This window comes from Aythya fuligula, chromosome Z, assembly GCF_009819795.1.
Source record: "Aythya fuligula isolate bAytFul2 chromosome Z, bAytFul2.pri, whole genome shotgun sequence".
Lineage (NCBI taxonomy): Eukaryota > Metazoa > Chordata > Aves > Anseriformes > Anatidae > Aythya > Aythya fuligula.
Genome location: NC_045593.1, coordinates 56,936,733 through 56,955,509, shown reverse-complemented (window position 1 = coordinate 56,955,509; position 18,777 = coordinate 56,936,733). Strand labels below are relative to the sequence as shown.

At 39.7% G+C, this 18,777-nt stretch overlaps 1 protein-coding gene across 3 annotated transcripts in view; it reads left to right on the top strand.

The window, feature by feature from the left end:
* Positions 1-361: 361 nt before the first annotated feature.
* The window catches only part of CHD1 (chromodomain helicase DNA binding protein 1), a 51,509-nt gene continuing 33,093 nt past the window's right edge, over positions 362-18,777 (top strand). For 2 of the 3 annotated variants that reach the window (XM_032205721.1, XM_032205720.1), the window contains exons 1-4: positions 363-438; positions 2,233-2,437; positions 16,579-16,783; positions 17,831-17,935. In XM_032205721.1, the coding sequence (XP_032061612.1) occupies positions 2,385-2,437; positions 16,579-16,783; positions 17,831-17,935 (363 nt within the window). In that variant the 5' untranslated portion in view covers positions 363-438; positions 2,233-2,384. Of the gene's footprint in view, positions 439-2,232; positions 2,438-16,578; positions 16,784-17,830; positions 17,936-18,777 lie in introns of all 3 variants that reach the window. The other variant, XM_032205722.1, reaches the window with a different exon arrangement.

The window sequence follows — 18,777 nt, the reverse complement described above, 5'->3', positions numbered from 1 at the left end:
CTCCTCCTCCTCCTCCTCCTCCTCCCGCTCGCTCCCAGGGCGCAGGGCTGACATCACGCCCGGGGTTTCCATCCGACCGCGGGAGGGGGAGGCTGAGCGGAGCGGCGGCGTGATGGCGGTGGTCGGCAGGACCTGAGGAGCGGAGCCGCAGCCGGAGCCGAGCCGCAGCCGGAGCCGAGCCGGAGCCGGAGCCGGAGCCGGAGCGGCGCCCAGCCCCGCTTCTCCCCGCGCCCCTCCCTGCCCGCTGCCGGGCCCCATTGTTCAGCCGGCCCAGGGCGGCCAGCGGGAGGAGCGGCGGCGGCGGCGCAGGCCCCGCCGCGGCCGCGGGAGCGGCTGGGACCCAGGGCTGCGGCGCGGAGCCGAGCTCCCCGCGGGGCGTAGCGCAGGCTCGGGCCGTGGCGAGGCCTGGCCTGGCCGCGCCGTGCCGGCTGCACGCAGGTAGGCAGCGGCCCCGCCATGGCTCCTCCGCCCCCCCCCCCCCCCCGGTGTCCGGAGCGGGGTCGCGCGGGGGCAGCGGGTGGCTGCCGGCCGCGGGGCCCGCGGGCTGCCTCCCGCCGGCCGAGGGAGCGGGCAGGCCGGGCCGGGCGGCTCGGGGTCGAGCGGCGCTCGCAGGTTCCTGCGGGGGGAGCCCGTGCCGAGCCGGCCGGGCGGGCGGCGGAGCGCGGCCCTGGCGCTCCTGCGGCCATGGGGGGCGCCGGGGGAAGCGTGGAGGGGAGGGCAGCGGCGGCGGCCTCGGAGACGCCGCCGGGACCGGCAGCCGCCGCCGCCGGCAGCGGCGCCCGCGCAGGCCGCGCCGCCGGCCCCGGGGCCGGGAGGGCAGCGCCGGTGGAGCCGGGCGCGGGGCGGCCCCGCGGCGAGCGGCGGAGCCCCCGCGGGAAGCCGCTGGCGGCGCCTCCCGGCAGCGCCGGGCCCGCGGGCGGCGGGGAGCGAGGCCTCCTGCGGGAGCAGCCGGCAGCGGGGCCCCGGCGCCGCTGCGGGGGTCCCCGGGCCCCTTCCCGAGCGTTCTGGGTCCGTCACCGCCTTTGTTCGGTGGCCCCGGGTGGCTGCGGCGGTGCTGCGTGAGCCCGGGGAATTTCCCGGCCCGCAGCGAGGCTGCCCCAACGCCCCCCCCCCCCCCCCCCCTCCACTCTCCCTCCTTCCCTCCCCGCCTCGCCCCCGTGAGCGGGGCCCCGAGGTGGGGCTGGGGCAGGCCGAGGAGGGCGCCGCGGGGCAGGGAGCCCGCAGGCGAGCCCCTGGTGGCTTCCACGCCGCCGGAGCCGAGAGGTGCTGCGCTTTATCTGGCGGTCCCCGGCAGTTGTGTGCGCGCAGCCGGTGCACCGTGAAGCCTAAACTTTCGCCGGGTGCCTCTGATGCTGCAGCGATCGGATTATTTAAGGCGATCTCGTATGTGCCGTCTGTGGGAGCTGGCTGGTTTGATTTAGTTCAGTCTTTTTTATTATTTTTATATTTTATTTTTTGTTTTTAACAGGGCAGTATTTATCTTCCTGCCTCTTCCCCCCCGCTGGATGTAAACGTGTGTGTGTGTGTGTGTATCTGGAAGTGCTTCCACTGCGGTTGTTGCCTGCACTAAATGCATCTTACTGATCAGATCTCAGCAGATCGTTTAACGTCTCTATTCTTTACCTGTATGTTTAGGGAGGCAGCTTTCCACAACAATTTACATAGAGTTTTTCCTGAAGTCAGAACTATGGCAAAAGTTATGCCACAAGGTGTGGTGCAGACACAACAGTAAACCATTCTTCTTGCCCTACAATGCTGAAGAGAGGTTCATTTCCATAACATTTCATGCTCTGCAGCTGGTGGTTCAGCAGAGCTGTCATCTTTATAGTAATGTCAATGAGAAGTTACATAAAGGCACATAAGGGCCTGTATGCTGGGATCTGACTGCAGTTGGGCAAAAAAAGAGACAGGTCTTTCCTTTTGTGCATTTTGTGTATCTTGGTTCTTTCTGTATTTTTTTTAATTAAGTGCAGCTGACAAAAAGACCTGTTGAGAAGAATCATTTCTAATTTTCATAGACATCAGGAAAGATTTTATTTTCAGATGAGAAATGGTGATAAACAACTAGGAATGAGTAACACAAAAAGCTATTTTTCGGTTAAAAAGATATAATATCAAATGTGATAGATGCTCCCTTTCAGTATTAGCATGGCACAGCAAGTTGTTTTTGATATTTTTTTCAGTTGAAAACCTCATTTCAAATTTTGTTAATATTTTTCTTTACCATTTTAGGTATTTGGGGAAAAAAATCTCGACTATTTGCAGAGAACAGTAGACCATACATATCACCCGGAAAACGTACAGTACCAGGAAGTGGATTCTTGACATCCACCTTGTAACCTGAGTGGACTTTTATTTATCTTTTAAACTTCTTAATATTTACAATGAATGGGCACAGTGATGAAGAAAGTGTAAGAAACAGCAGTGGAGAGTCAAGGTAAGCACTCCTTTCAGTTATTCTTGGATGTGTACTCTCGTGTATTTTGTTTACTAAAACTGATTTACATTTGAACTTTGTGCCAAAGCTTCCTGGTTAGCAAGCAGACCAGACTTAGGAGGACTGGCCACACTTAATCTGCATGTTATGTTCACGTTGCTGCAACTACTAATTGTAATGATTATGCTGATAACTTATACAATAAAACTTAAGTAGAAAAAAAAAGCAGCGTCAGCATCCAACAGAACAGCCTTATGCTTTTAAGGGAACAAAATGTTTAAAGTGTCAAAAGCTGAAACAGGATTGGACAGATAAAGTAAAGCTGGAGTCTGTGAAAGTGCAAGGAGCATATACATAATCTGTGTTGCATAAAACTTTAGCTAGACTGTCTCTAAAGCAGGAGTAGTAAGCTGTTATTTTAGCTTTTGAGATGTATTACTTCCTGAGGCTTCCTTTTCCATGGTGTTGTCAAAGTGTAACTACAGAAAATGTGGACTATGTATTTGTTTTCCAAAGTGGAAGTCCAATTTTCCAGCTGTTTTTTTAATCTGGAAAAAACAAACACACACAAACAATCAAAAAAGCCAGGCTTCTAATACGGAGTGATACTGAATAGTAGTCCTCTAGCATGTGTGGAATGTTCACTTGGTTGGAATACCCTAGTTAGAACTTCCCTGTCACTGTGCAGGATGGCAGACAGTTTGTAGGGGTGGAATTAAAAGTTCTCTTACTAGAACAATGTAAAGTTTAACAAGAGTCTCCTGCACTAAGAAGTTCAGATTTCTAAAACTGGAAATGTGGTAAACGCTGGAGTTTTAAGACAACAAGGCAAACTTGATAATAAAAAGTGTTTTTAGACTTCTCTTCTGCAAGATGGTTGTGACCTTGCTGTTAGCCTCGCCATTTGTGATTCTGCCCCTCTTTCTGATCACAGCCTGTTAGTTGATTCCATAAGTCAAAGGTCATAAAGAAAACTGAGTTCTGTGGACATTATGGAAACATCCATTCAGGTAGGAGACAGAAATCTGAATTATTGCTTCAGGTGAAGGAATGCAAGAAGGAGGTAATTGCCCACTGTCAGCACTGGCTGGCCATTAAGCTTGCACACACCACAGTGAGTGGTGGAGTGGAAAGCAAGGGAAGAGAGGAGTGTTCAGGTGACATTCAGCAGACACCTATGATCTGTAAAACTAGACAAACATCAATAACTTCTGGGTATTTTTGTTTCAAGCTTTCTGTTGCATGAAGTAATGTTCTAGAAAGATGATAGCCTTTCTATGCTGTGAATAATTTGTACTCTTTAATACGTAGTTCTTGAAGATTTGTGCTTCTAGTAAAGATGATACTGTTCTAGTTAGTGGATTAATTTGTAGTTTCTTCTAGTATGTGGCAAAATAATGCTGGTTACTTTGAAGAATAAAATAAAACGAGCCTTGTCAGATGAGAAGGGGAACACAAACAAAAAAGATGGTGTGAGCAAGGTTGGTCTTCTGAGCTCTAAGACCTCAAACATTAATTTATCGGAGACGACTCTGATGAATTTTTGTGTAATTTGTTTACTATATGAAGCAGGCAGGCCACCTTGCCAAGGATAAGTAGGAAAACTACTTTATATTAAACTTTGCCTATAAATACCAAGGCTATTTAAAATCTGTAGCAATTCATAAGACTAAAACAAGTAACAGTCATAAAAACCTTCCAGCAACTTTGTTGCAAGTAAATATCAGGAACATTCCTGGTACTTGAAACCTGGTCGTTACAAGACTTAGTTTTTCAAGTTAAAGTTGCTACTGAATCCATCTTTAAAAATGGAATTTTTTTTTTTGTGAAAACTTTTTTTGTTGTTGTTGCTAGACTTGTATCAATTATTAATACTGCAGCCTGTTTCATGGGCATGTATTGGAAAGCCTAATCACGTTTGCTATGTATCATCAGGAAACTCTTGTTTTTGTAAATGAAAGATGAAAACTTTCAATTTTAAGTGATGGAGCCCTTTTTTTCTTCCCTATTTCCATTATTAAAATAATTATTGCAAAAGGAGTTTGCCACTTATGGGATAGCTTAAGCTGACTTCCCGCTGTTGTTTAGTCTTTTTTTGTGTGTGTGTGTTGTTTTCTTTTTGTCATCTTCATAACTTTCCAGAGTTCTAAATATTTTTATTTTTGTAATAGAAAGGAAAATGCCTAAGTCAACTGCAACCTACTGCAAACAAATGCCCATCTGTAATCAGGGAAGTGTTGCTGTCTTTAACTTTTAAATCTGGAAGTGTGAATTCTACAGAATGGAAGATCAGTGGTAAAATAGTACAGGGCTTAGTGCGTTTTCCTTAACTAAACTAGGGAGAGAAGCAAAATGAGAAAGCAATTGAGAGTTGCTTCTGTGAAGAAACTGCAAAGATCAAAGTTTCAAGAATAGGTAGAAGGGAAGATGTGGAGGTGAATATAGTGATAATCCAAGCAGTAGCATTGGTGATAACTAACAAATGTTTAAAAGTTGTTTCAGTTTACAAATATGATACATACTATACTTGTAAAGTCCATTTTCCCCTCTTTGATGTCTCCTGTAAACTTGCGTAGCTGTCATTCTGGTGTGACAACCCTGGTCACTGAAATACAGCCTGATCTGTGGGAGCCGCCAGCACTGCTTTGCAAAGTTAAGAACTGCACTGGATCCAGACTATTAACAAAGACACACAGGCCTCATGGATTTGGCTTGATACTGTTTTAAGGAAATACCTGGATTTGCAGAAAGTGTGGAAAGCCTGTAGAACTGTCAGTATTAGGAGTGCTGGAGAAAGGACCAGCCATAAACCTTATACATGTATTTCATACGTTGCCAGCATCGTGGTAAGGAATGGTAGCTGTCTTCTGCTCCATGCGACTGGCAGTAAAGAGGATGCATTTCTGAAGCGGGTGAAAGAAACGGCTGATTTGCTATTCTCCTTCCCACTGCTGTGTATATTCATCTGGCAGATGAGCAGAACACTTTCCGTTGTCGTAGGTACTGAGCCTGAATTTCTGTTTTGCTACAGGTGGCAAAGTGCATCTCTCGTGTTTTCATGGTTGAATAAGTTGGGCACTGTTTGGATTTTCCTTGCCTACGTTAGCAACCTGTGAAGCTATAAATCAGTTTCAGTTCTAGTACCACATGTGATCGAGGTTGAGACTAAGATAAACACTATCGTTTAATCTTATTGCTTGATGTTCTGATTTCTGTGTGATAATCACAGTAGAGTCTACTCTCCAGCTTCTTCTTCACTTGAAATCGCTACTATGGAATATTTTAAGTAGCTCAAGGTAAAATACTACAGGTACTGTTCATTCAGTTAGCAGGTGAGTTTAGATGTAAAAACTTAATGGCAATTCTCTGAGAAGCTGAGTCTTAAAGTTAGGCAATGCATTTTTTTGTGTAGTGTTCTTGAAAGCATTCTCATTGCAAACTTGAATACAAGTAAATGCATACTAGTTACCCAGTAATAAGAAAGCTTAATCAGCAAGGAAGGGCAGTTATACCTGAACAGCAAGACAAGCTCCAGGTAGAACAGGGACTGCGAAAGTGAAACATCGGTGTTAATTGAATAGTAATCTGATTTCCCGTCTCTTTGCTCTTCCTATGTTTCCTGTAGAACAAGGTATGGAGGACTTGGGCAGACCTTACTTCTTTGTAGGCTGAAAGTGATGTGCTCAGGGCAGCTTATCTGGAAGGTGGCTGGCTGGTGTGCAGTCCAGTAACCAGCTGCTTACACCAAAGAATTTTACCGTTCTTTACACATTTGAAAGCTTATGTTAACAGGAGATAGGGATTTCTGTTGGTTTAATTAGTTTCATGCATGTAGTAGTTTGTGGACCACAAAAGATCTGTAAGTAAAGACTAAAGACTTTGTCAACAGGTTTCAGATTGCTGTATAAATTCATACCTTAAAAACCACTGTTCCAGATTCTTACTTTTAAGAAATATAAGTTGGAGTTAAACAGATAGTCCTCAGATGTGTTTGGAGAGATTTTTCCCCCTCTTGCTCCTTTCCCTTTCTGTAGAAGTTTAATAGGTAGTATTAAGGAAAATGTGTGTGTATAGCAAGACAGAGTTTGTAACTGCATGTAAAGATATACTTTAGTGCAGGAAAATTCTGAGATCAACAAAAATTCTCGAATGATAAGCAAACTATTTGTAGAATTAATTGTGAAGGGCAAGCAGTAAGTGCTTCTCTTCTATTACCAGTAATATGCTCTTTGATTAGTAAGTTGCCATTCTATCAAGAATTATCTTTTGTGGAATAAAGCATACTAAAGCATGATAAGGTATCCCAATCTAAGTTAAACACCTTTTTTTTTTTTTTTTTTTTTTGCTTATCTTAAAAAGTTCAGACAGAATATATATCAAATACAAAGTGTTTTTTTTTTTTTTCTTTTTTCTGGAAACCTTTCCAGTTTAAAGAAGAAATTCTAAATTCACAGTACAGCTTTCACTGTGTATGTGGTGTAGAGTTGACATTAAGACCCCTGCAGAGCTTACTATGTCGCAGTCATTGTCTAACCTAACTGGCCTGGAGAACCACTGATAGCTCCTCCTGCCTGTGAGGCATTCCCAGAAATCCTTTGTGCTCTTAATATTTCTGACTTGTGGCTCTAAGAGAAAGGCTTGTGATGTGGTTCACGGAGGTGAAAGTTGGTGGATGGAGAATACAATTTTGATACCTTTACTTTGGGGAAAGTTTATAGTAGTGGCATGAGAGAGGCTATGGGACTATGTACAAATAAAACGTATCTTTTATTATCCTTTGAGTTGTTGGCATTTGTCAGGAAATACAGTTGAGTTCGGGCTTCCTAGTGGCTGGGGACAGGAAATAATGTTTGATTGACTGAACCTTGTACTTATTGTCCCTTTTGCTTTCTACTGGTATTGATGAATAAGGTAATTCTTCTTTATGCATCTAAATCAAATTGAGTACAAGTGGTTTTGTGGTTGTTGTTTTGTTTTATTTTTTTAAATCTCTTAGATAACATTTCCCTGAAGAAACTTAAATGTGAACTTTAAGTTTTAAAACTTTGGCATTTAACATTACTTTTGCTCATTCTGATTGGGCTTTTTATATCTAATTGCTTGTCTTCCTTCAACTTCTGGTTTATGTAAATAAAAAAAATAATTGTCCACCATCATCTCACATGTTTTTGGTAGACCCTGCAGAAATTCACTGAACTTTTTCAATGAATTCACTGAATTCACTGAACTTTTATTTTGCTTAAATTGATACTCTGTTTCCTGATGTTTTTAAAACAGAAGACTCTCTTAAGGAAGCTTAACCTAATGAGTGCACTCTAAATCAGCAGTGATAAATTGTTGTCTCTTGGGTCCATTGTTAACCTAGCCCTCACACAGAGGTCTGAATGCTCAGATAGTTCTTTTGCAGCATAATTTGTGTTGCTTTTCATCACAGGGCTTCCAAGTGCTGTTTGTGAATTAGCAGTCTTTGTTTCTCACTCTGCATTCATATCAGATGGACCTTGTTTTAAGGGGTAAGCTACTGAAGCTAAATGTAAGGGTATTGAAAAGATCTAATGACTCTGTGACGCAATACTTGGTTTTATTCTGTTTTGGTGTTAACGATTTGTCTTTTTAGGCCTGTTATCTCTCCAAAGCGTTCTCTAGTTTCATTTCACAGATATTTATGGGGTGGTTGAAAAATTAGCCGGTAAAAAACACGTGCAAAAGTTACTCAGTCTTGTACTTTGAGTAAGCTGTGTTGTTTTTTCTTGCAAAGTAGTTTGAAAATAAATAACTGCATTTAGGGATGCATTTTTGCTTAAATATATTGGATGTACCTAGAGACAGTGTGTTTTGTTTTCGTTCATTTGTTTGTTGTTTGCTTGTTTAGTGTTTTTAGAAACAAACAAAAATGTCACAGTGTCAGACTTCCACACCAAATCAGATATGACATTGATACTATACAAATGCAGTTAGTTGACTCAAGGACGAGGGGTGAGAGAGGCTTCTTGACTATATACTTTGAAAAGTACACTTTATAAACTTGACCTCATTTTGTCAGCATGCATGAAACTATACTTTTTCACACAGAAATTCTATCGTGAGAATACACTGTCCATTTTTAATGTATACAATTGCTACTGCAGGTTATTGCTATGTGTTCACTTTGTCGTCATTGCTGTGATTTGTTTGCATAGTAGAGAAGGAGTCTCACTCAAGCAATACCAAAAAGAACGCCATTATTGCTTTATTTATCACACCTGCTTCTATTTCATATTCCTGTGATGCTCCAGTAACTGTTTTGTGCAACCCTGTGTATTGCTGTCTTTGTTTATTATTTTTTTTTTTCAGTAGAACAAAGTACAGTGTATGTAATGAATGATTTCTTACTAAGGAATACCTTTTATCACATGATGCTGTTTTCATTTTACTGTTGCCCCTACTCATCTATCATCAAGTAATACCTATAATTTGCTTGGAGCAAGGGGTAGAAGACTCTTAAATTTAAAAAAGAGATTTACAAAAGCAGGAATTCGGTTTTAAGTAGCGGAGCTAAGTGCCTGGAAGAGCACAAATGCTCTTCTGCAGTTAAAGTTAATGAATATTGTCTTTAGAGATTACATTAACAGAACCTCTGTTCTGTAGCTTCTGTTGCCTAACCCTGTTATTTTCCATGAGCATATTATATTCTAGTCTTGATAGTGTTTTTAATTTCTGTTGATGTTTGTAGCTTGGAAGCGCCTTCCTGAGTAAAGAAGGTAGGAAAAAAAAAACAAGTTAGACCACAGGATAGAGTAGGTTAGGAGGTCAGCAGTGCAAGACCAGAGCAAAGGGAAGTAGCATGTAGAGTGGGTTAGGGTAAACTGACAAACCCAGAAGAAAGTCAACTGAGAGCGAACCCTTGTATGCTGCCTCTTTCACTGATTATGTGTAAGGTATGGATGATTTTTCTGTGGAAAGAGTTGAAAGAAGAAAGCAGGCTATGACTCTGGATTGTCCAGCACAGTCTCTGTCTTGACCATATTCAGAAAGGGTAAGGAAAAGTCATTAGTGTTCTAATTTACGCTAGGTGCAAGATAGCAGAGATTTCCTCCTATTTTCTAGTTTCATTTAGGATTTTTTGGAAGAGGGGAAAAAAAGGATACAGGTGCACATGCAAAAAGCTGGTTGTGTTGTACCCAAACCCTTCTTTTATGCTACTTCAGGTGTCTACAGCATGGTGAGTATGGCGTTGTCTTTTGCCTTTTGCTGAACTGTTTCCAATAAAAGCATATTAAGCAAAGGCAATGACCCTGGGCTGTACAGGAAGAAAAGGGGGCGAGAGAGAGGGCACTTGTGTTTCTTTTCAAGCAAGGGGAGTGCTGATGAGCAGAAAACCAGAGCTGCTGTTTGAGATATTATTTGCATAACAGCATTAGGTAACAGGTAATTATAACAGTATTCTGAGTTGAGGAAATATTTCAGTGTTAATGTGTTAATGATCCTTGTGTCCTATTCCTAGGGATTTGATACCAGAATCTCAGTAGTTAATGGTGTCAGTTCAGGTGATGAATTTTGTGGAGGTCAGCAGTGCTACTTTGCACTAATGAGCATTACTGATTGTGAGAAAAAATTAGAAAAATTATGGACACTGCTTAGACTACATCAGATAATATTTCACGCTCTTTAGTTAGAAGGAATTGGTAGTAGACCATGCCACAAGAAATGCAGGGAAAATTAAAGAAGCCCACAAATGTGGAAAGGAAGGTGACAAAGGTGTTATGAGTACCTGACAGCTACTATCTGTCAGAACTTATATTTTAACATCCTTATTATAGAACCTAGGTCCTGTTTCTTTAGTGCAATTAAACTGGCTGTCATACAGTTTTTTTTTTTTTTTTTTTTTTAATGTAGCATCAAATTTAAAGTCAAATTTAAAAGCAAAGAGAGTGAAATGCTTCTCAGTTGTTACTTGTTAACTTTTGATGTTTTACAGAAAGTAAACATATTTTCTTTTTAGATTGTGTCGCCTCTCAGCCTTCTCTTCTCCAGGCTGAAGAGGCCCAGCTCTCAGCCTTTCCTTGTAAGAGAGATGCTCTGGTCTCCTAATCATCGTTAGAGTCCTCCACTGGACTGTCTCCAGCAGCTCCATGTCTGTCTTGTACTGGGGAGCTCAGAACTCGACGGACTCCAGATGTGGCCTCACCAGGGCTGAGTAGAGTGGGAGGATTACGTCTCTCAAACTGCTGGCAACAGCCTTTCTAATGCACCCCACTATATCATCACATAATAATGGAAACATTTTGAGACGTTTGTATTCAAAATGCTCTCTATAGCATCAATTCCTTTCAAAAAGCAGCTGCTTTTTCACTTACTGTTAGAATTTCACCTTTACCCTGAAGGGATACACAAGTGTTACATTCTTCAAAGATTTTGCTTGTTAGCATAGTACTGGTGACCGCTCATTATGCAACAAACAAACTAGCCTAAATTCATCACACTTAAGCACTTTCCCATCAGCTAGTGAAGCTTTCTGTGATGCAAAAGATTTTTTATGGTCAGTTCCCACCTCATTACAAAGTGTTGTAATGTCTTGTTTTCATTGAATTAACCACATTAATGGCATCCTTCAGCACTTTGTGCAGTTCTAGCTCCAAATTCTTTGTTGTGATGGCTTGCCTGTAGTTGATAAAGGGGATGATTTTCATGTATGATACTATCTCTATAACCCTTATACCAAATCCTTGTTTTATTCCAGTCAAAGCAGCCACTCCGTCAGTGGTTACATTAGCACAGTTTTTCCATTATTTTTATTAAGGAGTTCATTTACTTTTGAGAACACGTCTTCTGTGGTACATCCTTCCGTTAGTAGTTCTCAAAAAAAGTAGTTAATGTATTTCATCACTGAAACAGAATCCATGAGATGAGATGTTAGAAACATCTATACTTTCATCCAGACATCTAGCAAACTTGCACTCTGTATAATTCATTCCAGTGTTTGTGTCTTCAAATCTTCATGATTATTTTCTATGCATCTTTCAGCAGTATCTACTGACAAAGGAATGCGTGTTAGTTTGTCACCATATTGCTTTCTGTGCATTATTTCAGCAATTTTTACAGCAGCAGGAAGTAAATGACCCAATAGTCTGTGGCTTTTAGTATTTCACTGTTAAACAAGGAACCTTAAAAGAGGCCTTCTGAATGTTTATCATGAGATTTAGTGAAATTATGTGAAGTACAGGGTTGAGAATGGAATCACAGAGTCATAGAATGGTTTGGGTTGGAAGGGACCTTAAAGAGCACCTGGTTCCAAACCTCTGCCATGGACGGGGACACCTCCCACTAGACCAGGCTGTTCAAAGCCCCGTCCAGCCTGGCCCCTCTTTCCTCCATGGTTTTGTCCCATGGTTCTCTAGCAAGCATGTCTCATCACTTTTCAAGTATTGCATCACTTGAAAAATGACTGAAAAAGTCACGGAGGTTTGTTCTGGTAGTTTTTTGCTCTAGTAGTTTTTAAACATCTTGCTAATTGTGATGGCTTCACAATATCATTAGGTAATATCTCAAGACGTTCTATAAACTTGTGGTGACGTTTGTTGTTAATGATAGTTGACGTAAATACATATTTGAGATAGTTTTCTTGATAATTTTGTCTTTTCCTTTTGGCTAACTTCTGGTCAAATCTGATTAGACTGTCATTGTTTTTTACCTTGCAATGTGATTGACTTAAAGAAGTGTTGTCTCTGTCATTTTCTTCTTGTTCACTTGTCCTTACAGTATTATCTATCATCAGTCCATTATTCTTTTGCAGGAACTCTTAAGTCACTTCTTCATTTTGTAAGGCTTGGTTTGGTTAGAACTGTGTAATATAATCCATAAATCCACTTAACCAGGTGCACGTATACTGCATTACGTGCATACACAGAAGGCAAATGAAAGTGAAGGCCACTTCTGTCATCCCTCTGTATCGTGGAGCACGTACTCTTCCTCAGGACACCAGTGTATGTGACCCTCTGACATACAGACTTAGTGAAGTCAGTGAACCAGTGGCAATCTATATATTAAATATTTGTAAAACTTAAATATTTTTTCTTTCTTTAGATGAAAAAGAAGTAGGAGTTCTAGCATTTTCTTTGTGTTTTCCCATGGATTGTCTTGAGCACCCCTTGGGTTGTGTATGCACTTCTTTGGAGGCCACTGCCTCAGTGTGCTTCTAGTTATATTTTGACAGCGTAGTGTCATCATGGTTTATCTTCATTGCATATGCAATTCTACTTAATGCAGAACTTACTCGTGTATTACGCCATTCCCTACCTCCTTTGCAAAAGAGAACTTGATGGGTTTGGGTTATTGTACTGTCTTCATAGAGGTTCATAGAGGCACCTCCAAGTCAAAATTATACTGAAGCTCAGGGTTGAAATGGATAATCTTTTGCAGTGAGAGTATGAGATGAAATGAATGTTTATTGATAGCCTTCAGAGCCTACCATTTATACTTGTCCTGTGGCTAGTAAACAGTTTAAGTTCTCTGTACATCGGTAGAAAAAAAAGCACATCTATTCATCTCACCCTTTTTTTTTTTTTTTTTTTTTTTTTTAATGTGTGGTAGTTGCATCACGACCTCTGGGAATATATGGTGCACGTGAGGTTTTGTTATAGTGTATTTTCACACATCTGCATTAATTTGGATGACTAGAGTTGAAGTAAACTCTGAAGCTCTGCACACTATACCCTAGTCTTATGTACTTGAACTCCCATAGTGCTTTTTACTAGTCAATCCAGAACTTTTTAAAAAATGTGTATGAATACTTCCATACCATTTTAAGATTTGATAAATGCTTTACCAAGTCATTACTAGTTTTAAAAGAGCAAATTGCAATCTTTTCCGTAATTTAAAATTACTTGCTGGTAGTCACTTTGTCTTTTCCCATCTCCTTGTTGTATTGTCTTAATTTTTTTATTTTTATTCCACTGTGTTTAATAAAATGCTACAGCCTTTTATCTTATATTACTGTTTTTCTCTGTTCTATGTACCAATGAGTCACTGGTGATCCTGCATTGTCATTCGTGCAAGGTATCATTAGCAAAGCTCCAAATCAGTTGTTACGAACCTTATTATTTGTTCTTCTTTCTTGTAACCTCCTTTCTTCTTCTACCCATCCTTTTGTTTCAAGCTGTAAATCTCTTACTGTCATATATTATTAGTAAATGGGTTGAATATTGACTTAAAGATTTTTACTCATCAGGTAGTTACTATTGCAACTGAGTCATACTACGTTGCTCATGTCAATATCAAATCAGTTTATTGTGAGAGGCAGGGTTTATGAGAGAACTCTTACTCTGCCGGTCCTGCTAATAAGCTTCAATGGAATTCGTTCTTAGACAACTCTGGAACCTGTTGATGTTTTTTTTTTTTTTTTTTAACTTAACAGAGAGCTTAAGTGATATTTAGTTGATCCTTTCATAAGGAAACAATTTGGATTTTTTTTTAATATCTCACTACAGAGCAACTAGCAGTATCTGTGAGACTTTTTTTATTCTCACAGTCCCTTTGTTTTTGAACTTGCCACGTGCTTATCACAGAGAACATCAAATTACTTAAAATTTCCCATCAGCTGTGAATCTGACTGACATAATTTTTTCTTACTTATCTAAATCAACTGGAAATACATTTTTCCTTTGACCTCTCCACTGTTATAACGTGTAGTGGAAATACACATTTTTCACAATGTTGGCAAGTTGTTTGGCCTTAGATGGCTTATTCTAGAAAAAAATTCCTCCATGGAACCTTAGAATAGAGGTACATTATTTTGATTGCCTTTGGCTCTATGTGCTTTCGAACCTGTGGCTAGAACTTTGTTACTTTGTATGATATATTTTACCACTCTTTGGAAAGCTGACTTGATTGTCATCCGTGTGGCACAGTGTTTTGCATCTTTCTTAAATAGGATAATCTGCCTTACTATTGCTCTCCATGTGAAAATTGTGAGCAAGCTTTGTCCTGCATTGAGGTATTTGATTTCCTTCCTCTCTTCCAAGACTATCTAGAATTTGCACATTTTTGTTGGCTTTTTGTCATGTACTTGTCTGTCTGGTATTTACTTGTCTCTCAACGTTTCTGTTTTCTCTATTTTCTTCTTTTTCTCTTCATTTGTAGTTAGTGTTAATGTCTGCAGTTCTTGTTACGTGTACTTACAGCATCTCACTACACTGTTGTTTTACAATCATAGAATCATGGAATGGTTTTGATTGGAAGGAACCTTAAAGACCACCTAGTTTCAACCCCTCTGCCATGGGCAGGGACACCTCCCACCAGACCAGGTTGCCCAAAGCCCCATCCAGCCTGGCCTTGAGCACCTCCAGGGATGGGGCATCCACAGCTTCTCTGGGCAACCTGTGCCAGTGCCTCACCACCCTTCGAGTGAAGAATTTCTTCTTGATATCTAATCCAAACCTGTTATCTTTTTAGTTTATAAACATTACTCCTTGTCCTGTCACTACACCCCCTGACAAATGAGTCCCTCCTCAGCATTCCTGAGGGACACCCTTTAGGTACTGGGAGGCCACTCTAAGGTCTCCCCAGAGCTTTCTCTTCTCCTGGCTGAACAACCCCAACTCTCTCCGCATCTTTTCATAGGAGAGGTGCTCCAGCCCTTTGATCATCCTTGTGGCCCTCCTCTGGACCTGCTCTAACAGGTCGAGGATACAATGCTGCAGAAGTTTGTAATAAAATAGCATGCTTGTAATACTGTAATTTAATGTAATTTAACCAGCATTAGAGGTAAGATAATATTTGTGTACAAGAACACTATTTTATTTAAACTCTCTTCAGTAAATCATGGCGGACTGCCCTTAATTTCTGGTAAACAGTTTAAACTCTGGTCATCTTCTGTAGAGGCAGCCTTGCTTTATTTTGCAGGTCAGGTTAGAATTGAAGCACCATCCTGGAAATCCACTTTCTATGATAGAAAAGGGAAGTTTGGAAGCAGCTTTGTAGCTTCATAGTTTTCTCCTCCACAAGTGTGAGGAAGCCCAGAAGCATTGGATTTCTCCATATCCAACCCCCTTTTCAGAACCAGGAAGCTTCACCATGGTTTGTTTCTTTCTTTTTGTTTCAAAGCGGGTAGGTGCAGATGGCTGTTTGAGGTATACCCATTCCCAGCTGACTGTCAGCCAGGTAAATTGCGCTGACAGAGGTAGGGGTAGATTGTGATACCGGCTTTAATCATTTTGGATTTTGGCAATGTCATTACAGTGCTTTTCCAATGCTTGCAGTTAATGTGTACATAAAATGAAATAATTTTCTCTGTGGTGATATGATTACAATATTTTTCCTCATGATATCCTTTAAATACAGTAATATTAACCTGATTAAAGTTTTAGCTTGGCACCTTTATGAAGTTGTTAAAAAAAAAAGTTTTTATGTTTTGGAATGGTCATAAAATAAATATTGAAATATTGTGATTTCAAAGTATGTTAAATCTGGTGTAAACTGCAGGTGGAAAAATTAGGTGGAATAATTTGGAGGCTCAAAAATAAAGAAAGTGCTTCAGCACTTTAAGTTTTGAGTCTTATAATCAGTGACAAATCCAGGTTTGTCCGCAAAGGGAATTGTACTTTTCTTATTTTTAACAAAATAAGATTGTAGCATTTGTTTTAAAGAGATGTGTTCTCCTTTAAATAAACAAATAAATAAGGGGGGCTGCTGATCTGTAAAAAATCAAGAATTCTTTATATTTTAGTTAGACAGGTAAAGACCTGTGAAGTATACTTACCGTTCAAAGGTGTATATGTGTGTGTGTGTGTGTATATATATATTTATATATAAATTGATAGATCTAAACAAGCATTTTTTGGATGTGGGGGTGGAAAGTGTGAGTAGGTGAGAAACATGGGTATCACCTTTATTTCTCTCACTTGACTCTGCATGTTAATCAGAATATTCTTGTTTTAATCCTTGCTTTTTTAGGTTTCAGAAAAAAATATCTGATTAAACTCTGAATTCTTGTTTCTTATTTATTTTAACCTTTATCCATCTCATCTTATTCAAGCAACTCCGTATTTTTGTGTGCTACCCATGTATCTGGTCTAATGTAATAGCTGGTTTGTAGGTGAAGTCAAAGTAACTTGTTTTTAGGTACCTTATCCACTTTGTCATGTCCCCCTGTCTTGTAATTGCAGTCGATCAGATGATGATTCTGGGTCAGCATCAGGTTCTGGATCTGGTTCAAGCTCTGGAAGCAGTAGCGATGGAAGTAGCAGCCAGTCAGGGAGCAGTGACTCTGACTCTGGTTCAGAGTCAGGCAGTCAATCAGAATCGGAGTCCGACACATCTAGAGAGAAGAAACAAGTACAAGCTAAACCACCAAAAGTTGATGGAACTGAGGTAAAACAAAATATACAAATGAAGTCTTTGTGGGGAAAAAAGCATTGTTCTTGTTTCAGAGAGATGTTAATTTAAAATGAAAAATGTTTAGATTTTAATTTAATTGGTTATTAATTGCATGTACTGCAGCTGTCTTAAATACTGGTCTCAGTTTCTCATGACAAGTACTTGAATTGATGTTCTTAAATTCTCACTTGTGTAGGTATTTTGGATCAGATGCCTACGTAAATTTTGTTATGCAGAAGCACTAACTTACTTAAACCTCACCAAAGGCAAAGTCAGATGAAATGTTGCCGTTTCTGAAATTCTATTTTTATATTGTTCCAGTAATACTTAGTTTCCTTGCATCAATAAATAGTCATACAAAAAATTAAAGCTTACATAGAGATGGCTTTTTGTATCAAAAAGTTTGCTATGTTTAGGAAAAAGTGATGTTTTGCCCTCCTAAATCAAGTGGGCCAAAATTACCTGCACTCTCCTCTGTTGTATGGATTTGTTTAGGTGATAAGCACCTATATATATATATATATATATATATATATATATATACACACATATACATATATATATACATATACATATATACATTATGTTTTGTAGTATTATGTTATTATAGTACTATACGTATATAATACTATAGATACGAAAGGCAATAATATAATCATTGTATAAAACTCTAAGACTGTTATGGATTGTCTTTTATATTTTTATTTGTGTATTTCACTATTCCCATATGAAACAAAAACATACCAGGTAAATAGTCTGAACAGTTTTATCTGGATCAGCTTAAAAATTTTCTTTATAAATGTTTTACATTAACAATGCCTACACAACTATTGTTAAACTTACTGAAGGAACTATCTCAAGAATTCTTACATAATTTTCTGTTTTCAGGAAATCTCACTACTTTAAAATGGTATCCAATATTATTAGTGTCTGCAGTATTTTGTAGTGGTATAAATAATGTTAATAAAATTGAGATTAGTCGTAATAATGATCATCTTGAGTTTCAGTATGTTCAACTGACTTATGTCAATTCCTACTCAGTTTTGGAAGTCCAGTCCAAGTATACTTGCTGTACAGAGATCAGCAGTGCTCAAGAAGCAACAGCAACAGCAAAAGGCAGTATCATCAGACAGTGTTTCTGAAGAGGTGAATAATATACATTAGTTTTATTTACCATGTAAACATGCCTGTTCTATTGTCTTATATGATAGGCAACATTTTTTTTTGAGCCAAGCTGTATTCTGTAAGTGCGTGTTATAGTCCTAGCCTGTAAAAGTAATGTTCAAATAACTGACCTTTTTATAAGGAAAGGTAAAAATAGTTCTAGTTACTTGTCTTCAGATGAGTTATGCCAAAATTATAGCAGCCTAGATTTATGAGTATTTTCCAGTAGATATTCTGTGATGTATGGACAAAATTTTCAAGCCACACTGTACTGCCTTGTATTGTATTTTTGGCTTATTGCATTTCTTAAAGATAATTAAAAATGCTAGAAAATTGTTCAACTATTTTTTCAGTGGAAATGTAGCTGCTATATTTTTCAAAAACTCAGTATGGAATATAAAACTACATATTTTTGTACAGTTACTACAAAATAATTCTTGTATTCTAAGAACCACACCTGAATTCTAGATATTTTAATACCTAAGCCATTGGCTAAACTTGACTTTGAGCAGTAGGAATATCTTCTAAGGAGGCTAGTGACAGTGAAATGGTACTTACAAATCAGGTTTTTCTCCTTCATTGGAAATATTATACTGGTCACACTTATTTGGCTAGGTCTGTTTTTGTCTGGTTTAGCAACTCATTGTTAACTTAATCTCACATCAATAAAACATTAATTTACAGCTGTATGATCTAAAGTTTGTTCCTATGAATTTTTTTTTGAAAATCTAATTTTTAGAAGATTCTTTTTTTTCTTTTTCTGAGAGTAGAGAGAAGAACAAACACATTTTCAGATTTTTCTTAAAATGGAGTTTAAATGTGAA